Source organism: Miscanthus floridulus, chromosome 18 (genome assembly GCF_019320115.1).
Source record: "Miscanthus floridulus cultivar M001 chromosome 18, ASM1932011v1, whole genome shotgun sequence".
Taxonomy (NCBI): Eukaryota; Viridiplantae; Streptophyta; class Magnoliopsida; order Poales; family Poaceae; genus Miscanthus; species Miscanthus floridulus.
Window position 1 is genome coordinate 28,983,642 of NC_089597.1, and position 22,454 is coordinate 29,006,095.

Sequence of the window (22,454 nt, forward strand, 5' to 3'; positions counted from 1 at the left end):
GAATTAATACTGCAGCAATTTTAACAGATAAAATCAGTTCGAACTTGGAATCCTGTGTGAAACTCGTTCGGCTCGCTGAAACTTAATTGAAAAATACTGTTCTAACTGAATTGTTATGAGAGAAAAATATTGTTACGGCTGAGAAAACAAGCCGAACAACCTAATTTCTGGGTAAGCCGAACAGAGCCTACGGGGAACAAGAACAAGATCCTAGTACTACGTTCTAAAGGGACGTGGAACAGAAGTGCGTTATCTTGAACCGAGCAAACATACAATCATTAAGTTCAAAGTAACTCTGAACACAGAGGCGATTGATCTAAATTACAGTTCGTCCAAATCACAGTTCTTTTTTCCTAGATCAGACGACCATTGTCACATGCATTACGTACTGGAACCGCCAACACCAAAAACAGAAGTGCCCGGCGGCGGCGACGCCCCAGCCGCCACAACAAAAACGCTCCAGTTCCTCGCGATCGAGGAGAGGACACGGCAAACTGCAAACGGCACAACCTATGCCGAACTCTGCCTTGTGGTGCGCCCAAAGCGTGCAAAACCGTCGAAGGCACCCACGGGTTCTTCGTGCGCATTTCGCCGTCGTCCGCTCTGCGCCACACAAGGCCAGTCACCACTCCACTAGCGTGGCAATGGCTGGCGTGGGTCGACAGCGACGAGTTGGCGCTCGCTGGGTCGCCCCGGCGGCCCCGGCCTCGGCAAGAGGCCCCGACCGACCGGATCGAGCCTCTGTCTAGGTGCTAGGCGGCGGTGCCGTGGGGATTAATTATTACTGGCGGCGGCGGCGTCGACGGCGGCGCGGCAGAAGGGGCAGCGTGAGGTGCCCTCGAGCCAGGGCAGCGCGCAGGCCCAGTGGAAGCGATGGCCGCAGGGGAGGTGCGCCAGCACGTCGCCCGCGCGGAACTCGTCCAGGCACACCGCGCACTCCGCCTGCTCCGCCGCCGCCCACCGCGGCCGGCTCCACCGCATCAGGCGCCGCATCACGCCCTTCTTCGAGTACACCTCCCGCTGCACGCCGGACATCGCCGGAGCCAGCGCCGACCTCTCGCCGCGTTCGTCCGCGGCGCCGGCGGTACCGCGTCCGCTGGTGCTTCGGTGCGGCCTGCTCAGCTTTATGCTCCCCGTGCTGTGATGCCTGCAAAGATGAGATCTTTAGGAACCTGCTGTTGTTCAGGCTGGCACGGAACAAACGACGACCTCTGCACGGAACAAAGGGACGTGTCGTGTCGGGTGGCAGGTCTACCTCTCGATGGCGGCCTCCCTCTTGCTCCTCAGCTTCTGGTCCAGCCGCTCCTTGGCCTCCCGGGCATTGCTGTCCAGCGTCCACCCGTGGATCATCTCCATCACGCCACTCCGCTGCTGCAAACAAAAGCTCCCAATTAAGAAACCAATCACCCCGCCGTCTTATGCTGCTTATCGTCGTGACAACTGACAACACAAGCAAATGGTTGTGATTCACCTACCTTGCCAGAATTGCCGCCGGCGCCAAGGCCAGCACCACCGTGGCCGGCCGCGTACAAGCAGAAGGAGGACCGCCTCGTGCCTCCTCCGGCCGCCTCCGCCCCCACCCCCGCCCCCGCCTGCCGGAGCCGCCGCCGCCGCGCGCACTCCACGCCGGGGAGCATCCCGGCCATGATGACCATTCACGCAGCACGCCTCCGGTCCTCAGTAGTCCTCTGTTACCACAGGCCGCCGCCGCAGCAACGATCGATCGACGACACCGGGCGCCTGTGTGTGTAATACACGCGCGCGGACGCGGCGAGCCGGTGCCCACAGCGCACCTGATTAACCGCGGGCGCGTTTCCGTGCCGAGGATCCAGCCGCTCTAGCGAGACCCATGCGGGCGCCGGCCATTTGAGGCAATCGCTCGTCCGCCATCTCGTCTTCTTGCTCCTTCGGGTAGTGATATGGGTGGGTGACTGTGAGCAGCAGTGATGGCAGTGCCTCTGGTTGCAAGGATCCCCCCGTCCTCGCGCTTTAATAGCCGCCACTCGTGTCATGACAGGGGCGGCGCGGGCGCGGGCGCGGCCAACTACCTCGCCACGACGACATGGGGTGCCGGGGGAGCGGATCGAATCATGGCACGGGTCTGGACCTGGTGCGGTGGGACCCGCGTCGGGATGGCGAGGAAATCCACTGGTGAGTGAGACTGCGAGAATTATTGGGGTCGGATCAGGTCGTATCAGACCACACCACACTGATGTGATCGCCGGCCGACCTGCACTGCATCTATCTCGCGGTGAAAGATACGTCACTGCCACCTCTGGAAAGATCTCTCCCTGCCGAGTGCCGACCTGTGAGGGCACGATGGCTCACTCGTAGGCTGGCTCTTAGCATTTTTTTTATATTTTAATAAAAGAGAGAGTAAAAATAGTTCTTGATTAAGAGCTAGGTTCATATATATATTTTAAAATTTTTTAAGAGTATTATGTGGGTCTAATCATACTATAAGCTATTATTAAGAGCTAATACTATTGAAGAGATTCACTTAGAGCTAGTAAGTGACCTAGACCATTGCAGGTGCCCTGAAGGTGTTGCTGCATCTGAAAACTACTGCATGGATTATTTATTTATTTTTTGTGGTGGGGGTGGGGGTGGGGGACAGAAAATTTCACTGAAACGCCATGGTCATGGATGGATTTGCAGTGGGACTAAAAACGCAAGCACGAGAAGAGCAGTGCTTTCGAGCTCCGATCTGGTGGTCAGTGCAACCGCAACAGGCAAGTCGAAAGCAGGGTTGGTCGACCAGTGAGATCGAACCCAAACCATGCGACTCGGACGAATGAATGGGCCAACCTGAGAGAACAAAGTAGCGGACATGGTCCCTGACGACTGAGTGATGAGATCAGAGCGGAGCGTGTCGTCGTCCCGTGGCAGCTGGCGAGAAGGACCATTGCGGCGCCTTCGCCGAAGCTTCCGGGTAGCAGCGGCTGGACAGACAGACAGGGCGTGCATGGCACCCGCCATTATTGTCCCGTTCGGCTTACCTTAAATCCAACTTATTTGACTTCTTTTTTCAGCCAGAATCGTATTTTTCTCTCGCAACATTTCAACTTGACGGGCTACAGCGGTGGTGTGCATTAGTGTTGTTAACCCCATCTCGATTGTTCAGGCATTCGGCATTTCTCTATGGTTCTCCAGTCTCCACGCATCATCACGCTGCTCAATTTGGTGGTGGCGATAGGACAGACACTGATGAAGGATGGGCCTGCACTGCGTTCAAAATGAGATTGGAATGCCGCCGCTGGCCACTGCCATGTGAGCGTGACCTGCCGACCATTGGGAACCTAGCCTGTCCGTCTTTTGCTTCTATCTTTTCGCCAGACCACGTACGCGCGGTGTGTTCCTTCCTGAGCTCTCGAATTGTTTATCCAGACAAGTACTAATGCCATATCGCGATGATTGCTAGGTGTATCGTCATGATCTCTGATCCCGTATTATAATCTGCAGCCTGTTCGCTTGCTCGTAAACGATCGTAAATTTTCAGTGTTTTTCTCTCACGCCAAACCAGCCAGCAGTAAATAATCCACGATCGTTTACGGCCTGTCGAACGAGCTGCTGGTTCTGCTCACGGAATCGGAGTCATTAGACATCAACCGGCCAGCTCTAAACATTCAGTCGATCAGGCATCGATCGGACGGCATAGCATCTGAGATTCCAAAGATGAGCTGCATCGGAAACGAGCAAGCGAGCAGACCTTGGTAACGTCTCACGGAGCCGGCGCGAGCTTCTCGAGGATCGGCAGTGCACTGACGACGTCATGATCCCTGATCCCGTATTACGATCTGATTCTGCTCTAGGAATCGGATCGAGACATACCGCATACGGTCATGGGAGCAAACTGCCATCCTAGCCATGTCATGATCTCCGGCAACTGGGAGCACATCTCCATGATCTGGACATTCTCAGACGAGCTCTAAACATTCAGTCAGGCTTCGATCGGACAGAGCTATAAATAAGCCTGTAACATAGCACGAAGCATCTGAATTCCAAAGTTGTGCTGTATCATCGTAAACGAACAAGCGGTACCTTCGACCCTTGGTAACGTCTCACGGAGCCGGCGAGTGCAGTGGCGTCAGATGAACGAACGTCTTCTGTGACGTTTTCCACTGCTTGCAGTTTGGAACTAGTTGACGCCAGAGGGAAGGGGACAAATTGCAGTTCGTTCCAATACCGTCAGAAATTCAGATCCAGATAGGCTATCTGCCCGGGCCCGTTCATGGCTATCGGACGGCCTTACAGAAGGCCCAAATTTCGGTTCTGAAGTCCACACTTATCAGTATAGGCCACCGCGAACTGTAGCCTGTGAATATCAGCGGCGTCTGACGGACCGACGAAGATATCTGCACGGGCCGGCGGAGAACGAAGGTTCAGCCTGGGCTTCTTATCATATCGTCGTCCTAGCAGTGTGGGCCGCATGGAAACCCGCCGGCTGGGCCAGGGCCACGACCACCGCCCACGCGCGGGGCCATCCATGGACTCGGGCTCCTCCCCCCGCGCGCACGCCGACTGGCCGAGGCGAGCTGACAGGCTACGTGCACGGCACGCCGGACACCGAGCACGCCACGGCTAGTCGGCTACACTAGCTCCCCAACTTCCATGCAATTTCGCGCGTGGCACCAAGAGAGCATGTCCCCGTTGGCAGGGGCGGAGCCAGCCCTGTTCATTGCTGTTAGATGACAGCAATGATTTTCTGAGATTTTCATTGTAAATTGATACTCATACGTGAACTTAAATCATGACGTAGTACTTATGACATTAGTGGAATTTTGGCTGGATTCGCTACTGCCCGTTGGGGCCCAAGTGCAGACCTGCAGTCAGCAGACTGTGTACCTCTACGTGGACAACCATGCCGACAAGCTGTGGCCAGTGGCCTCACGCGTCCGTTCGGTTCGAGATCTTCCCAGCAGGTCGGCAGTCCACGAGGCATGAGCGCATGGGCCACCATGGCCAAGCCGAAAGCGCGGTTGGTTTGTGGATCTTGCTTGCCGAAAGCGGAGTACATATCCGTAGGAGTAATTTGGACATGAATCGTCAGATGATTTGGGCTTGTCTGCACGTAATCACGGTTCCGGAGAGAGGGACAGGGACGGACAGGGCAGGGCGGGGCCGGGGCCCGTGGAATGGAACACGAGTGACACTGAGGCCTTGTACATATCCGGGGTGTAAAGTTGGAGGTGTCACGTCCGATATTACGTAGGGTGTGGTATGGACGTTCGGATATTAATAAAAAAATAAATTACAGAATCTAATAATAAACCGCGAGACAAATTTATTAAACTTAATTAATTCGTCATGAGCATACGTGGTACTGTATTGTATTAATATTTGATAGAATAGGACGTAAAGTTTGGGAAAGGAACTAAGGTCTTGTTTAGTTTTAAAAAGTTTTCCCAAAAAATGCTACATTAGCTATCACATCGAATCTTACGATACGTGTATGGAGCATTAAATATAGACGAAAAAAAATTAATTACATAGTTTGGTTGGAAATCGCGAGACGAACGTTTTAAACCTAATTAATCCATAATTAAATACTAATTGATAAATAAAATAAAAGTGCTACAGTAGTCAAATTCTTAAATTTTATCCCGCTAAACGAGGCCGCCTGAGATATGGCGGGGCGGTGACGTGATATCGGCCGGCGTGGCGCGTGCGCGTGCGCGTGGGGCCCCGAGCCTGGACACCGCGGTCGGTCGTCCCCCATCGTGATCGTCCAGGTGGTGCGTGCGTTCGCTTTCCCGTTTAAAACATGGTCGTTGTCAGTTTGTCACAGATCTTTTACGAATATAAGGCATTGTTTAGATTATAAATTTTTTCACTCTCTTTCCATCCCATCAAATCTTTGGACACATGCATAAAGTATTAAATGTAGATTAAAAAATAATTAATTACATAGTTTGATTGTAAATTACGAGACGAATCTTTTGAGGCCAGTTAGACCATGATTGGACAATAATTATCAAATACAAACGAAAGTGCTATAGTGCCAAATACTGATTCCTAACCCCAATCTAAACAAGGCCTAAAACTCGACCTACGGTGTGCAGACAGCCCCGCAACTTTATATTTAAGGAAGAAGACCTTCTCATGCAGGTCGAGAAAATCCCCAAACCCTGTGCCCCGTCCTTACACAGGGGCCAGAAACCCTGTGAATGGACCGGCTCATTAACCTGTGCTTTGAGAAACTCAGGACAGACGAGGGGATTTTTTTAACTCCGACAGGCAAACGAGCGCACTCGTGAGGGCTCGAACCCTGCACGCGAGAGTGCCGACCAGACATCCTAACCAACCGGTACGAGGAGTCGTTGGCCTTTTACGAATATATATATTGGAGTTATATTTTGCTCTAGTTCGTGGCTTATATTTTGCTCTAGTTTGTGGCCAAACGTTTCAGCTTGAGACTTTTCCTTATGTGCCATTATAAAAGATTGTAATCTTCTGTGTGTCTCTGAAAAAAATCAGCGGTCTTCAGCGTCACTACTCCAATTTTTTCGTGTCCTCCATGCCACTTACGTCAGTTTGGGCTCTAACGCCGTCAAATTGCAGGTGTGAAAAGACGAAAATACACTTAAGTCTAAATATGTTATTATTTTTTTTGAGTATCTTAACGACTTCAAATGAAAAAATTCAAAACTAGAAAGTTGTAGATCTCGTCGAGATCTATAATTTTTATATAAAATTTATTTTCATTTAATTCCGCAAAAAATGATGATTTTCCTAAGATATATTAATCATATCAAATCATATTTTTTTGCGGAATTAAATGAAAATAAATTTTATATGAAAATTATAGATCTCGACGTGATCTACACTTTCTAGTTTTGAGTTTTTTCATTTGAAGTCGTTAAGATGCTCAAAAAATTAATAACATATTTAGACTTAAGGGTATTTTTGTCTTTTTATACCTGCAGTTTGACGGCGTTAGAGGCCAAACTGACGGAAGTGGCATGGAGGACACGAAAAAGTTATAGTAGTGACGCTGAAGGCCGTTGAATTTTTCCAGAAACACATAGAGGATTACGATCTTTTATAATGGCACACGGCAAAAGTCTCTTTCGGTTCCCGGATGACACGGAACTTTACGGTTACGGCCTAGCTATACTCCACTCTCCTATTATTTAGTATTTCGGTATAGTAAACAAGAAATATGTTGTTCAGTGACGTCAGCAACGGAGCTCATGCTCGACTGCATGCTCCGCTGCTCGTGTCACCACTCACCAAAGCTCTCCGGCTCCAACACGCAGGATAGCTAGCTAGTCAAGGTCAATTATCCGCGGAAGGGAAAAACAGGCACAAATTCCTCATCTTCCCCTACTTCGAAAAAAACATGTGCAAGTTCAAAGCTAGAATTGGGACCGTCTTGCGACGCAGCCGTTGAAATCTTGGAACCACACACCGGGGCACCGGCACACCCTCCTCGAGCTGTCGAGCGCACATCAGGGAGGCGCGTCATCAGAGCAAGGCTAATAATACAGCCGGCTTACTGACTGTAAGGTTCTTTGTAGCTTTCTCTTAGCCCACTCATATAGTAGTTAGCTCTTTACAGTTAATACATGGCCCACTTGTCTTTCTCACAGATTTTCTTGGTTCTTGTGCCCAAACCAGCTGTAAGCTTACAACCCGTTTCTCCTCTCTCTCCTCCACCTCAGCATTTAGTCAACTTAAATGCTGCTATTATACTTGCTCTCAGGGATCCTTGCTTGTGCTTGTGCCGACGGCCGAGCCACACGGCGCGCATGGCAGACGGCACACCATCCAACCTCGCCCCGCCCAGAGTCCGCCGGGCCGCGACGCGTAGCGGAGATGGGGGTGGGTGCCGCCCGCTCCCCCGCACACGTCGTCACGTCGCGCTTGCCACGCGCCGGCCCCTCCGAGCTTGCCTTCGTGCCGAAACACTTTTTTAGGGGGTGTTTAGTTACCCCAAATTCTAAATTTTGGCACTATGCAAAAAGAAGATTCCCCGTCACATCAAACTTGCGGTACATGCATGGAGTACTAAATGTTGATGAAATCAAAAACTAATTGCACAGTTTAGCTGTACTTTGCGAGACGAACGTTTTGAGCCTAATTAGTCAACGTTTGGACAATTATTACCAAATACAAACGAAATGCTATAGTAGCTACTGTGAATACAGTAACTTTGCCGAATTCGGGCCGAACTAAACGAGGGCTTATACTGAAAGTAGGAGTAGTGCACTCTCCTTCGATTTGATTAATGGACGAACGGAAGTTCTCGTCTGCGGGTCTGGGCAACCTGGCGGTGGCAGGCGTTGGGTAGTGCTGGCGGGAAACGGACGCCTTGTCGCGACGCCCGGCGCCGTCGCGCGCTCCCACGCCACGCCCTGGTTCGTTCGGGCGTTCCTAGGCGGAGCGGGGTGGTGCAGCCTGTCTGTCACCATGGGGGAGCGGGCGGAGGACGACGATACAGTGCTGCTGGCTGCATAGAAAACAGTCGGCTAATGTGCGGTGTTTAGGAATAGGAAGTTAGGAACTGCTCCTTGACTGATTTTGTCACTCTGTTCGCTTACCAGCCCAAAAATCAACCAGCGATCAGACCGTATCTGAGCCCAATTCTAGATTAGCAGGCGTCCATTCAGTGCGGACGAATTTTTTTTTATTGTGAGCGTACGGATGTGTATTTTCTATTTGTTCTCATGTTCACGTGTGCAGAACTTACAGAAGAAGGCGACATTATCTTCCTATAGGAGTAAGTATGTCTTATCTACAGTACGCGTAACGTTTCTCTTGCGATCTGGTATTTTCTTGCACTCCAAATAAACCCATAAAGTCGGACGGAGGGAGTAGAATAGAATCCACTCCTAGAAAGTGTTTAGTTCTAAAAAGTTTTCCAAAAAAAGTGTTACAGTAGCCATTACATCGAATCTTGCGATACGTGCATAGAGCATTAATCGTAGACGAAAAAAAACTAATTGCACAATTTAATTGAAAATCGCGAGATAAACGTTTTGAGTCTAATTAGTTCATGATTAAATACTAATTGCCAAATAAAAACGAAAGTGCTACGGTAGCTAAATTGCTAAATTTCACCCAACTAAATAAGACACTAATTCGTACATGGCTGCACAAACAATAGGGCCCCGTTTAGTTGGCAGACCAAGTTGGCGCCGCCGGAATTGTGGTTACTGTAGCACACTGTAGCATTTCGTTTGTATTTGGTAATAATTGTCCAATCGTTGATTAATTAGACTCAAAACGTTCGTCTCGTAAAGTACAACCAAACTGTACAATTAATTTTTGATTTCGTCAATATTTAGTACTCCATGCATGTACTACAAGTTTAATATGATGGGAAATCTTCTTTTTACATAGTGCCAAAGTTTGGATTTTGAGGTAACTAAACATGAACTAGGGAGCACAATGAATTAATGATGCCACACTGATCCACGCTCTCGCACATGGCTCTGGCTGCACAAACATTAGGGAGCACAACATAGCATAGCATTCGCCGGTCCCTAGTCCCAACACATACTCTGGAGTAGAAAAACACCATCACTGTGTCTGGCCATTGGTTTAGGGCATGTTTAGTTGTCAAAATTTTTTTGTGAAGTACCCATCACATCGAATCTTACGGCGCATGCATAGAGTACTAAATATAGACGAAAAAAACTAATTATACAGTTGGGTAAGAAATCGCGAGACGAAACTTTTAAACCTAATTAGCCCATAATTAGACACTAATTGTCAAATACAAACGAAAATGCTACCGTTGCTAAAATCCAAATTTTTTTTTATCTAAACGGTGCCTTATTCCATCGCGCAATATTTATGTCCCGATTCCCGAACCAAACCGGCCGATGCAAAAGTGCGTCCAGAACTCGAGATTACGAAAAGTCAACAGGAGCACGTGCAGCCGGCATGGCACTTGAGGACGAGCAGATTGGTGATTGGTACACGTAAGCAGTTTTACAGGTTGTCTCGTACAGTGTCACTTAGACTTTTAGGTGGAAGAGAGTGCGAGCAAAAAGAAAGAAGTGGTTGTTTGGGAAGCAACTACCTCATAAACTAAAATTTAGATCTACGAGACAATTTATACACCATGGTATAATGGGTTGTTATCACATAGTAACTCACAAACATTTCTTTATTATATGCATAAGGACTATACTTGGCCAGCTGGGCCAGGCATGATGGGCCGGCAGTGGCACGGCACTAATAAGCACAGTCCAGGCACGGCACGGCCCTGCTCACATCGTGCTCGTGCCTGGCACAGCCCGGTCGTAGCGCCGTGCCTGGGCCGCCATGTCGACATGTAGTGACGGCCCAGGCACGACACGGATAACAGGCTGGTACGATGGTGGCCCGGTTATTCTCAATCGTTGGATCATCTTCAAGCATTCCTTACCATTGGATGTAGCTCTTCATAGAAAACCTAGGTATAAAAGCTACATCCATCCTCATTCTCTCTCATTTTCCTCCATCCCAGCCGCAACTCTTTCGCTCGGTCCTTCTCTGAGTCCCAAACGGCCGAAGCGCCGAATCCTCTCTGCCTCTCACTCACTAGGCCAGCGGCCGCATGTCCTAGGCCACTCCCTCCCCTACTCCCTTCTCCCCTCCAAACATGGCTACGACGACAGCGTGACGACGTGGCAAGGCGCTGCGGCCTGTGGCGGCGCGGCGGCGTTCGCCTGAGGCGCTGCTGTGGCGGCGCGACGGCCTCGCGCAAGGCATGGCTGCTGCGGTGGCGGAGCGGCGGCCACGAGCGCAAGACGCGGTGGCGGCACGACATCCTCGAGTGCGAGGCACGGCTGCGGGCCGACACGTTCAAACGCGGGCTGCCGTGCCTCCGAGCATGGCACGACACGGCTAACCTCCCTTAGTGCCGTGCCTGGGTCACGACCTTGCCACGGCGGCACTAACAGGCACGGCACGGCTAAGCTGTCGTGCCTGGTCGTGCTCGTGCCCATGGCCGTGCCGTGCCATGCGGCCCGGTTGGCCATGTATAATAATGACCATAGAATTACTATAATACAACTTAAAAAATAAACTATTATACACGTTACCTCTTAAATCATCTCACAGTTACGTGACAATGCATGAGACCGAGGCCCGGCCACCCTGGGCCGGTGCCCGGGCTCCTCCGCTGGTGGCTGCACACACCAATAGTTAGTCATAGCTATCGTACAAACTTCCCTCAAAACAAAAAACAAAAAAAATAAGCTATGTACAGACCCTACTCAAAAAGAAAAGCTGTTTCTAAATAAAACTCAAAAAGAAAAACTACACAGAGATGAGGTAGTACAGAGATGAGGTAGGGAGCAGGCGGCGCCTAGGACTTGGTGATTATTTTAGTTTATAAAATTTAAAACTACTTTGATTGTCTAATCTTGCTTGTATATTATATAATTATGTGTCCTATTTTACATAGCTTTGTTAGAGCACTAACAATACTAAAAACCATAGATAATTTCTATGTCTATTAATTTATGTAGACAATATACATAGAAACTACTCTCTCCGTCCCACAAAGAATGTCATTCTTATTTTCAGAGAAGTAAAACTTTTTTAACTTTGACAATTATATATAAAAGAATATTAATATTTATAATACATAACTGGTATCATTAGATAAATCTCTAAATATATTTTCTTAATAAATTTATTTAGTAATATAAATGTTGCTAATATTTTTTACAAAGCTAGTCAAATTTGAGAAAGCTTGACCAGCACGTATCTCATAACGTCTTTCTCTTTTTTGACGGAGGGAGTATATTCCTATTGGATAGTTTCTACATAATAATCTTTTATTCAATGATATATCTTTTCTCTCCCTCATCTATCTATCACAACTCTTCATATCTTAGTTTTCGTGTAGACATGGTTTCTTATTAAAAAATAATTTCATTCTCTATTTTAATTACACTATCACATCATCTTTTTACTTAGTTGATATCCTAATTAATGATTTCTTTGTTGGAGTGACCTTACTCGGCCTGTTCGCTTGTTGGTTTCAGCCAGCCCAAACCAACCAGCCAATAGTGTTTTTCTCTCACAACAAATCAGCACCAGCCAACCCAAACCAGCCCAGAAACCAACCAGCGAACAGGGTGACTATTAGAATGGCGTTTTATCTCGCCCAGACTCCATAAAAATTCTGGCTCCACCACTGCATGTGACTATCTACGAGACAATACCAATGTGCTTGCCCTAATCTCTAGCTCGTGGTTTGGAACTCACGTGGGGCCCGTTGGTCAGCCTCTAGCAGAGTTAATCGATTACGAAACAGTGCGCTGTTAGCCTGTGACAGTCCGTACCCTATGCTAGATACGACGCTTCATGTGTTTAGCAATGTCATGCCGAACCAAACCCGAGATATTTGTTGGCCTAATCTCTAGCTCGTTTTTTGGAACTCACATGGGACCCATTGATCAGCCTCTAGCGGAGTTAATCGATTACGAAACAGTACGCTGTCAGCCTGTGATAGTCCGTACCGTCGTTGTTCGAAACGCACGGGGACCCATTGATCATCCTCGAGCGGAGTAAATTGATTACGAAACAGTGCACTGTCAGCCTATGATGGTACATACCCTGCGCTAGATACGGCGCGTCATGTGTTTAGCAACGTCATGCCGAACCAAATCGAGATATTTGCCAGCCTAGGGAGTGTTCGGTTGGCCGGCTTTGGCTGGCTGGTTGCTTTTTTTTTTTCAGCCGGAGCAGTGTTTTTCTTTCACAAAATTTTAATATAAACAGTATCTTCTAGTGTGAACAGTGAAACTTAATCTCTACCTCGTGGTTCGGAACTCACGTCGGACCCATTGGTCAACCTCTAGCGAAGTTAATCGATTACGAAACAGCGCCCTGTCAGCATGTGACGGTACATACCCTGCGCTAGATACGGTGTTGTCACATGTTTAGCAACGTCATGGTGAACCAAACCGATATATTTAGCTCTTGATTTGAGACTCACGTGGGACCCGTTGGTCAGCCTCTAGCGGAGTTAATCGATTACGAAACAGCGTGCTGTCATCTTGAGACGGTACGTATCCTGCGCTAGATACGGCGCACACGTGTTTAGCAATGTCGTGCCGAACCAAACCGAGATATTTGCCGACCTAATCTCTAGCTCGTTGTCCGAACTCACCTGGGACCCGTTGGTCAGCCTCTAGCAGAGCTAATCAATCATGAAACAGCGCGTTGTCAACCTGTGACGGTACGTACCCTACGCTAGATATGGCGCGTCAAGTGTTTAGCAATGTCGTGCCAAACCAAATCGAGATATTTAGGGCTTGTTTGGTTTGTCTAGTAGCAAGTATTTCTCATGTCGAACTAATAAATGGATCTGATCATTTTAGATGGAGTTTAACCAGCTCAGGTTCATTCTCAGTCAGATCCATGTATCTCAACCTTATAGATACAAATACATCTTTTCGGCATAGGAAGATTTGGAAGATAAAAGTTCCTCTAAAAATAAAAATTTTCCTCTGGTTCCTACAAAGAGGTGTCATTCTTACCAAAGATAACCTGTCTAGGAAAAATTGGAAAGGGAGTCAGAATTGCGTTTGTTGCAATGGGAATGAAACTATTCAACACTTATTCCTGGACTGCCCTATTGCCATAATGATTTGGAGGATTATCTTCTTTGCTACTAGTTTAACTCAACCTAGATCAATCAGCCACATGTTTGGTAACTGGCTGTCTAATCAAAATAAAAGGATTAGAAATTTGATTTGGGTGGGAGTGGCTGCTATGTGTTGGGCTATTTGGAGATGCCGTAATGATGTTGTTTTTAATAAAATAAAATCTAACTCTATTATGCAGGTCATTTTCAGGGGAGCGTACTGGTTACGCTTCTGGGCCCAGCTGCAGCGTGAAGAGCAAGCTAAGGACGCGCTCTCGACAATAAGCAAGAAATTAGAAGTTATTGCTCTAGAGATATCCAATAACGGATGGAAACAATTTTATTGTTTAAGTTAGCGTCTTGGTCATGTTATAAGACCTTGGCTTTCTTTTTGGTTTTATCATTTTCTGTAATTTTGGGCTGTGTACATCTACGGATGTAGAGGCCGGATGTTTATCCATTATCTAAAAAAAAAACTACTAAATTTAGTAGCTTTTAATCACTTTAGTAACTTTTTAATCAAACGCTACGGCTAAAAGCTACTAAAAGAGCTTTAGTCCTCTCTAGTAACTCTGGAATTACTAAAAGTGACTAAATCGTTTAGTAGCTACTGAAGTTTAGTAGCTCGAACCAAACACCTTAGTTCGTGGTTTGGGACTCACGTGGGACCCGTTGGTTAGCCTGTAGCAGCAGAGTTAATCGATTACGAAAAAAGCGCGCTGTCTGTGACGGTACGTACCCTGCTATAGATACGGCGCGTCACGTGTTTAGTAACGTCGTGCCGAACCAAACCATTATATTTGCCGGATTAATCACTAGCTCATGGTTCGTAACTCACGTGGAACCTGTTGGTCAGCTCTAGCAGAGTTAATCGATTACGAAACAGCATGCTGTCAGCGTATGACGGTACATACCCTGCGCTAAATACGACGCGTCACGTGTTTAGCAACGTGGTGCCGAACCGAACAAGATATTTAGCCGCCTAAGGATAGTCCCAATGCTTATATATATCTATTAATTTCTACAGACACTACATATAAAAACCGTAGTCCCAATGAATAATTTATACATAACATTTTTTTATTCAATCATATATATTCTATCTCCGTTCTCTATCAATCATATTCCTTCGTATCTTGGTTCTCGTATAGATATAGTTTGTAACTTAGACTCGGTTTTTATGATTTTTGCTCTTTCTCCGATAACTATCTTGCCACATCAGCAAAACGTTTAGGTGATAGTATAATTAATATCCATAGAAACTACAATAAATTTTTTTTTTGGAAGTAGCCCAACCGCTCGATGCGACACGGGAGCCGCGTGCCTGCGTCGCGATACCAAAAGCGTTTAAACCGTTGTTAAAAATCCCACCAGCGCACGGGACGGCGAGGTCAGTGGGTCACGGTCACGGCCAAAGCAAAGCGCGCCTGTCAGACAAGTTCGTAGAGTCTGTTAGTTTTTTTTTTCGCCTCTCATGTGTACAATTGTGGTATCTGTTCGTCGTAGAGTCTGTTACATGGTTGATTTCTGAACTGATAAATTGGTACTAATATATTGCGAGAAAAAAACGCTGGCCAATAAGACATGGTTGAAAAAAAAAAACATGCTGGCAGTGTGGAGGTCCGGGAGGGCCCCGGAGAACTTATCCCCCGCACCGCCCGTTTCCCACCGCCGATTCCGCGATTCGTTTCGGTGCCGCCGTAGTGGAGTGCCGCGCGCGTCCGGGGCCGACCGAGCGAGCGAGAGAGTGGCAAGGCAAGTGGGGATTGCGGGAAGGAAGGAAAACCCCCCGCGCGAGACTCGCGTCGCGCCTCCGGCCTCCTCCTCCTCCCCTCTCCCCGCCCCTGCGTTTCGGATTCTGTTGCGCCCTCGCCGAGCAGGCGGTGCGCGCGAGCGGCGGAAACCCCGGCGGTGATGGCGATGGCGAGCAGGGCCGCCGGGGTGGTGGCGCCGGCGGGGGACCCCAGCAGCCCGAGCGCGAGGGCGTGGGGCGGCGGCGAGGACGAGGCGGCGTACGGTGCGGGGAAGGTGAAGCTGATGTGCAGCTACGGGGGCCGGATCGCGCCGCGGCCCGGGGACGGCGCGCTGCGGTACGTGGGCGGCCAGACGCGGCTCATCTCCGTCCCGCGCGCCGCCTCCTTCGGGGAGCTCCTGCGGAAGGTGGAGGCGGTGGACGAGGCCTCGGCGTCCTCCGGCGGCGGGGTGCTCGTCAGGTACCAGCTCCCCGGGGAGGACCTCGACTCGCTCATCTCCGTCTCCGGCCCGGAGGACTACGACAACATGATGGAGGAGTACGAGAAGCTGGCCGCCGCCGCGCCCGACGGCTCCGCCAAGCTCCGGGTCTTCCTCTTCCCGGCCTCCGGGTCCGGGACCGACGCGGCCGGCGGCGGCTCGGGGCCCCACCACCTCGCTGCCGCCGCGGTGGACGAGTCCGGGCAGCGGTACATCGACGCCATCAACTGCGTCTCCGCGGAGGCCATGGCCGCGGCCATGCGGCCTAAGGACAGCGTCGCCAGTGCCGGTTCCTCCGCGCACAACTCCGAGGCATCCGAGTATAGCGGCCTGGTGGAAGGTATGTCGCCGCGGGCGGTGCCGCCGCCTGCGTCCGTCGCTACTGAGTATTCGTATTCAGGTGGGGGCCATTACCTTAGTGCTTTCCCGGAGTCGGTTGGGTTCGCTGCAGTCTCGGTGTCACCTTCGGCGATGGGCATCCCGGCTCAAAATCCCATCCTGGTTAGGACAGAGCCGTCAACGTTGCAGCCTCATCAGGTTGCTGCTGCTGCTTATGCAACACCGCATCAGCCGCCTCAAGTAACCACTTATGTGCAGCAGCAGCCTCAACTCACCCATTATGTACCACACCAGCAGCCTCAGTCTGCTTCTTATGTGCAGCAGATGCCGCAGTCGTATATAGAGCCGCAGCAGGTACACTACATCAACACCCAACAATTTGGTGTGCATGGGGTGCCACAATCTGTCAATTATGTGCCTGTGCAAATGAGCCAATTCATGCCCAGCATTCCTGCGACGGGTTCTATGGCGGCCACTGCTGCTCAAGTCGGTATGTTCAGGCCTGCTTCCGCAGGTGCAGAACCTGTTCTGGAGACCACGCAGTTCACAAGGCCAGTGCAAGCTCAGGTTGATCAGAGTTACCGTGTGGTGCAGACTCCACTGTCGCAGCTTCCTCCTTTGTCTTCTGTGCATCTGCAGACAAATGATGCGCAGAGGCAGAGATTTGGTGTTCAACCAGCGATGACAAGTGCAGTAAGCATGCCAGTGGTGACCAGCTCAGGCACAATTCCTGTGGTGGTTAGCTCGGCCACTGTTCCATCGTTGAGGTATGATGATTGCACAATGTGCCAAAAAGCATTGCCACATGCCCATCCGGATAATATTATCCGGGAGCAGGGAAATTCTCGTGCAACAGGCAACCTTGAGGCAGCTCCAATGTTTTACAGTCCGCATCAAGACAGTGCATCCAACAAATCTAGTCCAGGTGCAAGCTCAGGAACACCCACGAACTATCTGGCGGAACCAAGAGCTGGGAACACAGCAGTGATAACACAATTTGATCTGACTCTTCCTGCCAGAAAACTTGCAGTCCAGGCAACTACATCTCTAGATACAGGTGTGCCGGTTCAACCCACCATGATTGCTTTACCAGTGTCTAGTGCACCTGCTTCAAATGGAGTATTTGTGGGTCATTCTCCTCCGGCTGGGGCTGAAGATCATATCAGGTACCAGCAGCAACCGTTCTCTTATAGCATGCAACCACCACAAGTTCCAGTGAATGGCTCACAAGGCATTGATGCCAGTGCATACAAGGATTCAAATCATCCAGCAGCGGAACCGGTTAGAGAATATGCACATGATCTTCCTCATGACTATGCCAGAGCTATTGATGCACGAATGCAAGCAGTTCATTTGGGTCCTATTGCACCACCAGAATCTAGTGTGCATGGAAAGCCTTCTATTCCTCATGGTGTCATTGATCATGCCAAAGTTGGGAAGCCACCTGTAAATATTGATGGTAGTTCTATCTACAAATCTCAAGCTGGAGGGTATCATATGGGGATTACAAATGCCTTTACTGCTCCTGCTTTGACCCAAGAGGACAACATTGCCAGGCACAGTGAGCAGCCACCTTATGCTTTTGATGTTGGTGCACAAAATGTCCATCCTGACATAATCCAGCGACCACCCAATATGCCTGTCCAGAGCAACCTTAGAGTTCTGATTGAACCACCTGTTTCTAATGAAAAGTTTACTGTGCAACCACCTAACTCTGGTGCTCAGGTTCCTGCTGGGCCTCCCCTACAGCATCCCAAGGAAATGCCCAATCACTTGGTTTCTGCTCCTCCCAATGGAAGCAGTAAATTTCCATTGCAGGCTACTGTTGGAATTGATCCTGTTGAAGCTACACAAGAACCAGCTTACACAGATTCACTTTTCTCAAATCAGGATCCTTGGAAAGCAGTGGGCAATACTTCTTTAGTGCCTCCAAGACCAAGCAAGTTAACTAAGGAGCCTGTTGTTTCTGGAGGTCAATATACTGATGGCCATATGCCTGATATGAACACACATGCTGCCGTACTCTTTGAAGAAGACCCAACTTTTAAGGATATCCACACAGTTAAATTGAACAAAGGTTGGTACGCTCTGTCATCCTATACTATTTGGGCAGTATTACTTACTATCATATTATTTCAAAATCATAATGGACTAAGCAGAAGGGCGGGCCTGGTGCAAGCGGTAGAGTCTTACCGCCTGTGACCGGAAGGTCCCGGGTTCGAGTCGCGGTCTCCTCGCATTGCACAGGCGAGGGTAAGGCTTGCCACTAACACCCTTCCCCAGACCCCGCACAGAGCGGGAGCTCTCTGCACTGGGTACGCCCTTTTTTTATAATGGACTAAGCAACAATTCCTCTGCCTCTCTCTTTCATACTTCTTTTACTTCTGAAAGGATTTGGAGAAGATAATATTAAGCGACAATTACAAGCTGTTGCTGAAGGGGTAGCAGCATCAGTTCTTCAGCCACCCTTTCCTGAAAAACCAGCTGCATTCTCTGGGGATCACATTGATTCACATGGAGCAGTAGTTGATGCTAAAGTTCAGGTGGGAGATGTTTCTATCTTCGCTGGCCTAAATCATTGTTCTTTGGTTGGTTGTAACCTTTTGGTTTACTTTTGGGTTCAGGATGAAGGGAATAATCAGTCAGACAAAACAAGCCAGGGGGTTCAAGTTTTAGATGACATCGATAACCTTCAGGTTTTTGTCTAGCTATTATTTGTTTCCACATTTTATGCGAAATTTTAAATGTGTTGTCCTTATTTTCCACTTTGTTGATAACAGATAATAAAGAACAGTGACCTTGAAGAATTGCGTGAACTGGGTTCTGGAACCTTTGGTACTGTTTATCATGGAAAATGGAGGGGTTCGGATGTTGCTATAAAGAGAATCAACGATCGATGTTTTGCTGGGAAGGCATCTGAGCAAGAGCGTATGGTATGAAATGTTTTGTTTTAAATTGAATCCACCATGTTCTAACCTTTCTTTTGTCTATAGAGGACTGATTTCTGGAGTGAGGCAGGCAAGCTTGCATCTTTGCACCATCCAAACGTAGTAGCATTCTACGGTGTTGTTCTAGATGGACCTGGTGGATCTGTTGCAACGGTAACGGAGTACATGGCTAATGGCTCACTCCGACAAGCATTGCAAAGACATGAGAAGTATACTACTCCTTTCAATGCCAACATAATGCTTTTCTATGATGACAACTCTAAGCTCATCTTATTCTATCAGCAGGATCTTTGATCGGCGTAGGCGTCTATTAATTGCCATGGATGTTGCATTTGGAATGGAATATCTCCATGGGAAGAATATAGTGCATTTCGACTTGAAGAGTGACAATCTGCTTGTCAACCTAAGGGATCCTCAACGGCCTATATGCAAGGTGCTTATCTTCATAAACACCCTCCCCCCTAATTGTGCATGCACAGTAAACTAGATCAGAACCCTTAATAACTTATGCCAGTGAAGTAATGCACTTGTATCTTATGCTTATACTTGAATGTGTAGTTTTTTTTAATTTATCATTAAGGCAGCAAGTGACTAAGTAAGGTCCAATCTTTTTTTCACTTGTATATTAATAAGCACACTCCCACTCATATGGATGAATGTGTTTATGGAGCACAATATTATATTTATTTTATAGAACGTGCAATCTTTGAATGTGAGAAATGTCTTCGACTCTTGCCATACCAAGGATGTAATTCTTTAGAGAATTGTTGGTTCCAGCACTAGCAGAACAGCATGCAAGGTTTTAAGCATCTCTGATATTCTTGGTTGCGCTCGGACATGAGGATGACCTTCCTATTTTTGTAGGTTGGTGATTTGGGATTATCAAAGGTCAAATGTCAGACTCTAATCTCTGGTGGAGTAAGAGGAACACTTCCTTGGATGGCCCCTGAGTTGTTGAATGGCAGCAGCAGCCTTGTCTCTGAAAAGGTTTGGTTCCGTTGCACCCTTTGGCCTAATGTGTGCACTCCTTTTTCTTTGACCTGCGTCTGGAGGAATATGTTCCTGTTCCCTGGGTGACCATCACATTCTCTGGATGTAGGTTGACGTTTTCTCGTTCGGCATTGTGATGTGGGAGCTACTTACGGGTGAAGAACCTTACGCTGAGCTGCACTATGGTGCCATTATAGGTACGCGCATAACTTATGCTGTTATTATATCTTACATACTTGGGGAATCCAATGTCATTCTTGTCCCTGAACTTTCTGCCAACTTCACTCAGGTGGAATCGTGAATAACACGCTGCGACCTCCGGTGCCCGAGCCCTGTGATCCCCAGTGGAGGTCACTGATGGAGCAGTGCTGGTCAGCTGAACCCTCGGAGAGGCCGAGCTTCACCGAGGTCGGCAAGCGCCTGCGCGCCATGGCGGCAGCTGCTCCTACCAAGGCACAACAACAATCGAAATAGATGCTTTAGCCTTCTGCCTCTGGCGCCCTTCTGTTTAGCAGACTGTTTCAGTCTTCAAACCGAGGTGGTGCCATGACTAGCTGGGTTTTGTACATGAATAAGTTGAAGAAAGATAGGAGAATGTGGCATGCTTATAGAGTCGGTGGTTGGTTGATGCTTCCTGTCTTGCTTTTGGCATGGATCGTGGAAATATATGGTAGTACAGCGTAGTGTAAGAGAGCCGTGAGCATTACATGAGGTGTTACGGGAGCGGTTGGCGAGTGATGCTCATGCGCTCTCGTCGACTCGTGCATTACGATTTCTTTTTCGTCCGTGTTAATGTACCAGTGCCGTGGAAAAGAAGTGCTGTTTGTGCCGTCTCACTTGGAGGTGCAGAAGAGGTTGAAGTTTCGTCATGAGTGGAGCGTTTCAACAGAAAACAAGCAGAGTGACCGCAAAGTTGTGAACTTTGTGCGGTAGGAGTACAATCCAAATGTAACACGCCACGTTTGTACTCTTTGGACTGTGATGGTTGTCCGCAAATGACAAAATTGTGGTACGGTCTCTTTTGGACTGTGATGGTTGCCCGCAAATGACAAAATTATGGTACGGCGTCTTCTGTTTTGTGGTGGAACCGGACGTGTCTAACGCGACGTAATGCCGTGTCAGTCAAGAGGAACAAGACAAATGACTGAACTTCGAGTTGGTTAACAAATCCAAGCACCCTCGTCCTAACATAAAAGCGACGAAAGCTACGGACGTGAAAAAAAAAGGAAGGCTAACTGCGAAGCGTTGATTGTCTGTCATTTTTTTTTGTTTTATTTTTGGACTGAGCTGCTTCTATTGATATAGCAGAGAGTATAGGTGGGTAACCTTATTTTTATTGTGTCTGTCAATATGTGTGTTGTTGCATAGCAGTGTCTGCTACGCAGAAATTATAACGCACAATTGCACAAAGCATCGTTTTTTTCTGTAACTTAATGGTAGCTTGCTGAGAATCTTGGAATGAAGCTTATTTGATGCACACGATTGATGTTTTTTCTTTCTTTCTGATGGTTGGAAGATAACAAATAAACTCGACTGGTGTTGAGGAAACTTTCAGTTTTCAGCCGCTGCTAGCTGCTGCCGGCAACAATTTGGCTCGTAGTTGTAGGATCGATCGTGTCAGATTGTAAGAGTATCCAACATTTCTGGTGATACCACAATCAGGTTGAGAAGGGAATGCACACCAGAGATTGAGATTTGAGAGAAGGCCCGTAGAGCAAATTCAGATGCCGTTAGAATTTGTGAGACGTTCAGAACTCCAAACTACGCCTTTCAGTGCATGAGAAGCACTTGCTGACTTCGGACGATCCAACCATTCCACCATTGCGGCGCGTGCAGAGGACACAGGATAGATCATATGCTAAGGATCCGAAGAATCCGATTGTTATGACAGGATAGAACATCTGCAGAGAACAGGATAGAGCATGAAGTTTTTTTTTTTTGACAAGAAGAGCATGGAGTTATTATTACTCCTATAGACTATCAATGACCTGGAGCTCTTCTATCTGTGAATGAAAATCTGCCTGATGAAGTAGCTAGCTGACCTTGGCTGTGAGAGCATCAACAAAAGCATTTTTAAATCTCACTCTCTAAATCATCATTTAGAGAGTCATTTACATAAAAATCGCTTTCTATATTTTTTCACTCTCCAACAGTCTTTCTATATCTCATGCGCACTCTAGAGAGTCATTCTTGTTTTCTATTTTTGGCTTACGAAAAATTCGGAATAGAAGATGACTACATTTAGATGATCATTTAGAAAAGTTGTTGAGATAGTTTTTCACCAAAATTTCTATTCCTAACATTTAAGAAGATATGGAGAGTCTCTTGGAGATGCTACGAGCAACCTAAAC

General features: G+C 48.1%; 2 protein-coding genes across 4 annotated transcripts; one reads left to right on the forward strand and one right to left on the reverse strand.

Moving 5' to 3' along the window:
• Positions 1-236: 236 nt before the first annotated feature.
• LOC136520403 (E3 ubiquitin-protein ligase RDUF1-like) lies at positions 237-1,972 on the reverse strand. 2 transcript variants are annotated; one of them, XM_066513906.1, is made up of 3 exons: positions 1,476-1,972; positions 1,256-1,368; positions 237-1,147 (listed from the first exon to the last, which is right to left on the reverse strand). In XM_066513906.1, exons 1-3 carry the CDS (start codon positions 1,653-1,655, stop codon positions 775-777), a joined length of 666 nt encoding a protein of 221 aa, XP_066370003.1. In that variant the 5' UTR covers positions 1,656-1,972; the 3' UTR covers positions 237-774. The 2 variants fall into 2 exon arrangements, with proteins under 2 accessions (XP_066370003.1, XP_066370002.1); XM_066513905.1 differs by having other exon boundaries at positions 1,256-1,371; positions 1,476-1,971.
• A 13,275-nt stretch (positions 1,973-15,247) lies between these two features.
• On the forward strand, positions 15,248-21,526 carry LOC136520131 (RAF-like serine/threonine-protein kinase PRAF). Of its 2 annotated transcripts, none has more exons than XM_066513550.1 (9): positions 15,248-18,242; positions 18,557-18,708; positions 18,790-18,861; positions 18,946-19,098; positions 19,159-19,322; positions 19,396-19,546; positions 19,978-20,100; positions 20,213-20,300; positions 20,393-21,526. In XM_066513550.1, exons 1-9 carry the CDS (start codon positions 15,509-15,511, stop codon positions 20,575-20,577), a joined length of 3,822 nt encoding a protein of 1,273 aa, XP_066369647.1. In that variant the 5' UTR covers positions 15,248-15,508; the 3' UTR covers positions 20,578-21,526. The 2 variants fall into 2 exon arrangements, with proteins under 2 accessions (XP_066369647.1, XP_066369648.1); XM_066513551.1 differs by having other exon boundaries at positions 15,250-18,242; positions 19,399-19,546; positions 20,393-21,524.
• The last annotated feature ends 928 nt before the right edge of the window (positions 21,527-22,454 follow it).

Bases quoted from the DNA above. Each gene is read 5' to 3' on its own strand.
- LOC136520131 (XM_066513550.1), top strand. From the start codon at position 15,509: ATGGCGATGGCGAGCAGGGCCGCCGGGGTGGTGGCGCCGGCGGGGGAC. The intron at 19,099-19,158 runs GTATGAAATGTT...TTTTGTCTATAG, and splicing joins CATCTGAGCAAGAGCGTATG to AGGACTGATTTCTGGAGTGA. The intron at 20,301-20,392 runs GTACGCGCATAA...AACTTCACTCAG, and splicing joins GCACTATGGTGCCATTATAG to GTGGAATCGTGAATAACACG.
- LOC136520403 (XM_066513905.1), bottom strand. From the start codon at position 1,655: ATGGTCATCATGGCCGGGATGCTCCCCGGCGTGGAGTGCGCGCGGCGG. The intron at 1,372-1,475 runs GTAGGTGAATCA...TTTTGTTTGCAG, and splicing joins CCGGCGGCAATTCTGGCAAG to CAGCGGAGTGGCGTGATGGA. The intron at 1,148-1,255 runs GTAGACCTGCCA...TCATCTTTGCAG, and splicing joins AGGGAGGCCGCCATCGAGAG to GCATCACAGCACGGGGAGCA.